The following is a 4,531-nucleotide window of genomic DNA, read 5'->3' as shown; positions in this document are numbered from 1 at the left end:
GACTGGCGGAACGGACGGGGGAGGGGGCGGGTACAGCTGGCTCTGCCTCTAGATAGGCAGAGCCAGCTGTCACTCACGCAGCTTGGCGGATCCCGTCATCTAAGTCGAGATCCGCTCCGGCTGCGGCGTCTCAGTATGCAGGAAGCTGTAGCTCGCGGTATACTGAGCCTAGGGTGACGGGAGGACGCTAGTTTGTGTCCTCCTGTTACCCTAAGGAGAACTATGGGGAAAGTCCTGACCCCATATTTCTCCTTTTAGTTTTACGCCCGGGGCCAGTGCACTGGCTCTAATGGAAAGTAGTGGGCTCTAATGGAAAGGGGCTCTAGTGTGCAAAGGGGTGAAGGGAGGGGAGCTCCTGATGGGAAGGGGGATCTTCCTGATGTGTGTTTTTGCATAGGGGATCCTCCCTTAATATCCATACCAGACCCCTATCTGGGATAAGCTGCTCCTTCACGGCTGAGAAGAGACAATATAGTTTAATATAAGTGCATATCTAAGACTACAAACGTTGAGATACAGTATAAATGAGCAATGACCTGTACTCTAAAGCACTACATCAATAAAATAATCATTGTGTGTTATTTTGCAGATTTTCTGTATATTCATCAGTTCCTTAATTCCCCAGTGAACCCCCAAAGTGTCCCTCCCCACCCCATTCCTGTGCAGGTTTTTGTTCTCTCTTTTTTCGGCAGCGCTTTGTGCCGCATTGCGAAGCGAATGTGTCTCGGTTCTGCCTTACGATGATGTCTTTGTGTTTTCTGGTATAGGGCTGTCAGCGGATCGTAGAAGACTGGCAGAAGATCCTGATGGTCCAGTCCCTGGTGGTTGGCCCCCACGAGGACATGAGGACGTGGCTGAAGTACGGCAGCCTGTGCAGCAAGAGCGGGCGTCTGGTGAGAGCTCCTTCTGACAATCTGCCGAGTATCATCGGCCTGTTATTACATTTTTCACTCAGCGCTGCCCGCCGAGTTTTCATTACACAGATCCATTCCGATGTTATAAAATAAGCAGGCTTCAACTTTCCCGAACTCCCCCGGTGCGCTGGGTGGTGGAGGGACTCTGCCTGTCAGTTAGCACTGTTTATTAACTTCTTAAAGGGCACTTGTATGAATGAAATGCTGTAAAGGAAACAAGCAGGTTAGGTAGGCAGGCACCGCCACTTATTATAGGAAGCACTGGCTTCCAGTCATCATGAAAATGTTTGTATTGATTATATTGATCGGTTAAGCCCAATCTGGATGTTATTTGGAGTTTAAATTGTGGAATCAGTTTGGAGGTTAGGTTGTGAATTGGTTTGGAGGGTAAATTGGGAATTGGCTTGAAGGTTAGGATGTGAATGAGTTTGAAGGTTAGATTGTAGAACCGTTGGGAGGTTAGGATATGAATCGGTTTGTGGATTACGTTGTAGATCAGTTTGGACATTAGTGTGTGTGGTTTGGAGGTTAGGATGTGAATGGGTTTGGAGTTTAGATTGTAGATCAGTTTGGAGCGTACGTTGTGGAGTGGTTTGGAGGTTTGATTGTAGATATTTTGGAGGGTGGGTTGTTAATTGGTTTGGAGATTAGGTTTTAGATCGGTTTGGAAGTTAGGATGTGAATGGGTTTAAAGTTTAGATTGATCGGTTTGGAGGTTAGTTTGTTGAGTGGTTTGAAGGTTCGGTTGTAGCTCAGTGTGCAGTGACATCAGAGGAAGCAATTTCACTCCAGGAGAGGAGCCGGTACAACTGTGCAAGACTGGAGGGCATGCCGGAGATCAGCTTTAAAGGGACCCTATCTCTAGATGACAAATAGCCCCCTGTAATAGAACGAAGGTCAGGGCTGTGTCCTGTAGTGAAAGTACAACTGGCAGGAGGAACCACAGCTCCCAGGTATCACTGCAGTGCCAGATATGGCCAGCTGGTGGTGCTGTTGATGGTCTTCTCTTGGAAGTGAAGACGAGGACACCCTAGACCAGGGGTGCCCACAAGGTCGATCGCGATCTACCAGTCGGTGATCAGCGGTAGATCACGATGGCCTCTCCTCCCGTAGGCGAGAGCCGCTGTCACAGAACTAAGGCAGAGAGGTGAGGAGAGAGAGAGACGCTCAGCCAGGATTTAACAGCCGGCACCTTTCTCGCCCCTCACCGCCCGCCCCCCCTACGGTTAGTACTACGGGTCTCCAGTCATGAATGAACAGGACATGATTTACATCACTTCCTGTTCATTCATGAGCTTCTCAATGGGGAGAAGCACTCATTACAGAGGCTCCTCCCCATTCAGAAACTGGATGATAGTAAAAAAAATTCTGAATGAATGGGAAGCCTCTGTACTCTCCATTCATTTAGAACAGAGACAGCAGAAAAAGAGATTGAGGACTTTGTGTCCTCAATTTCTTTTTCTATTTTAAAAGGGAAATATCAGGGGGATGTTTAGACCCGAAGCCCCCACCCCAAGAGTAAAAAAAATTAAATAAGAAATAATAAAAATAAAATAAAAAATCCTGGAGGCAGGGCGCTGGGTGATATCACACGCCTGTTGGGGGGCGCTCGTGCGGCTGCCGGCTGAATGTGTAAGATGCTGCAGACGGAAAGGGGCGAGACACCTCTCCCCGTGTGCAACGTCGGCCACACAAGCACCGCGGGAGGACAGGACGCCGGCGCCTCTAGAACGCACTGGAATGCAAGCCGGCCGACTCCCTGCGTTCAGGGGCGGGAGGGGGTGTGGGGTTGTATTGAAGTCAATGGCACCGCAGCCATGCCCCCCGCCCACAGTGCGATCGCCCGCACCTGGAACACAAGCACATAAGTGCCTGCATTCCGGTCCAGTGCGATCTGCAAAAATAGTGCTTGCAGCATTTTTGCAGATCGCACTGGACCGGAACGCAGGCACTAATGTGCCTAGCTTCCGGGTGCAGGCGATCGCACTGTGGGTGAGGGGCCTGGCTGCGGTGCCATTGACTTCAATGCACCGCCACGCCCCCTCCCGCCCCTGAATGCAGGTGTTTTTTCATTGGTAGATCTCCAGACGAAAAATTGTGGGCGCCCCTGCCCTAGACAGAAGTGTTTAGACCAAATGACTGACTTCTGATATAAAGTTACTGGCTATAAAAAGCGTCCTCGTTGCCTATAGCAACCAGTCAGTTGTTTGTTGCCACATCCGAACCCGCTCTAGAAGTGCCCAGAATCCTGGAACATGCCGCCATGATGTCAGATAATCATTGTGGTTGTTATAAATCAGGGAGAGCGTTTATAGAGCTTCCAATAAGACTTCCCATTGGACAAATCATTATTTCATTTTATCTTTATTACAATCGGCGCAGTTTGTGTGATGTCATTTCACAGCCAAGACGTGTTAATGATTTCTGCTGAATTGTCAGCGTTTTGAGGCGTGATCGCAGGTGACGCGTGTGATCGGTTTTATGTTGGGAGGATGTAATCATGAGATTGGCAGCAGACACGCTTATGTCATGGATTACCGTATGGATGCCCCGGGTGTGTCCTGCAGAGGAAACGCAGTTTGCGTCTCTATAACACTTTATTAATGTCATTGTCACTACATACTGCGCGGTGTGAGTCAGACGTCATCTACAAAGCGTTGGCTGATATTATGGATCCTTGTATGACCTGGCTATGGACACAATTAAAGGGAACCTGTCATCAGTTTTTCAAGAGTTTGTTTAGTGCAGTGGTTCTCAACCCGTGTAACCTCAGGACCCACATTTGTCCTTGGTCATTAAGCTGCGCCTCAAGTCGCACTGCGATGGATTGTGCCGCATTGCAGTACCGGGCAATTGGGTGCATTCGGTCGGACTGCTGGGGCGGGAGGCTAATTTGCGGTGTCATTCATAATAATGGCAACGCAACGCACTTTCCACACCAGAACATGCAGTAGGTGGGATTGCGTGGTACAGTGCATCAATCGCATGGGACTGTGTGATTAACGCACTGTACCAGTGTCAATCGACCCTCAAAACCACTGACAGCTACACACAACCACGGACACATTTACAGACATTCTCACACACACACACGCCAAAAAAATTATAATTTCAAAATCCACCCAGTCTCCCTACCTTACAAGAACTGGAGTGGATCCTCAGCCTGGGGTCTAGTGTGGGCTGCTGTGCAGTGACGGAGCTCCATCCATACGTGCATCGCTTATACAGCTCCCATGCGCACCCTGTAGAGGTGCCGGGAGCCAGAATGTGCCGTCGGTTCGGTCCAGTCCAGGCACCTCTGCCGGGCACATGTGGGAGCTGTAAGCAATGATGTATGGATGGAGCTCCCTTATGGCCATACTTCCAGCCCACCTCAAGCTGACACACAGGGCTGGGCAGCATATTTTGAAGAGCTGCTTGGCACAAGAACTGACAGTGCTGCGCTAGGGAGAGACTGAGGGGGAGAAGGAAGGCATGTTGTGGCCCACTGAACATGGGGTCGTGACCCACTTTTGGGTCACAACCCACCAGTTGAGGACCAAGGGTTTAGTGTACTGAAAGCTTTGCGAGTGTCACCACTAATCAGTCTTTCCGGCTCAATTTACAATGTTTGCAAA

At 49.7% G+C, this 4,531-nt stretch overlaps 1 protein-coding gene across 1 annotated transcript in view; it reads left to right on the top strand.

The window, feature by feature from the left end:
* The window catches only part of MTOR (mechanistic target of rapamycin), a gene marked incomplete at its 5' end in the record, with an annotated part of 98,189 nt that overhangs the window by 58,250 nt on the left and 35,408 nt on the right, over window positions 1-4,531 (top strand). Inside the window, one exon of the mRNA XM_018559022.1 lies at window positions 768-893. Coding sequence (XP_018414524.1) covers window positions 768-893 — 126 coding nt within the window. The remainder of the gene's footprint in view (window positions 1-767; window positions 894-4,531) is intronic.

The sequence above is a fragment of the Nanorana parkeri genome, unplaced genomic scaffold (assembly GCF_000935625.1).
Source record: "Nanorana parkeri isolate BGI_ZX_2015 unplaced genomic scaffold, ASM93562v1 scaffold376, whole genome shotgun sequence".
In the NCBI taxonomy this organism is placed as follows: domain Eukaryota; kingdom Metazoa; phylum Chordata; class Amphibia; order Anura; family Dicroglossidae; genus Nanorana; species Nanorana parkeri.
The sequence above is the reverse complement of the archived record's forward strand: the minus strand, read 5'-3'. Positions and strand labels throughout refer to the sequence as shown.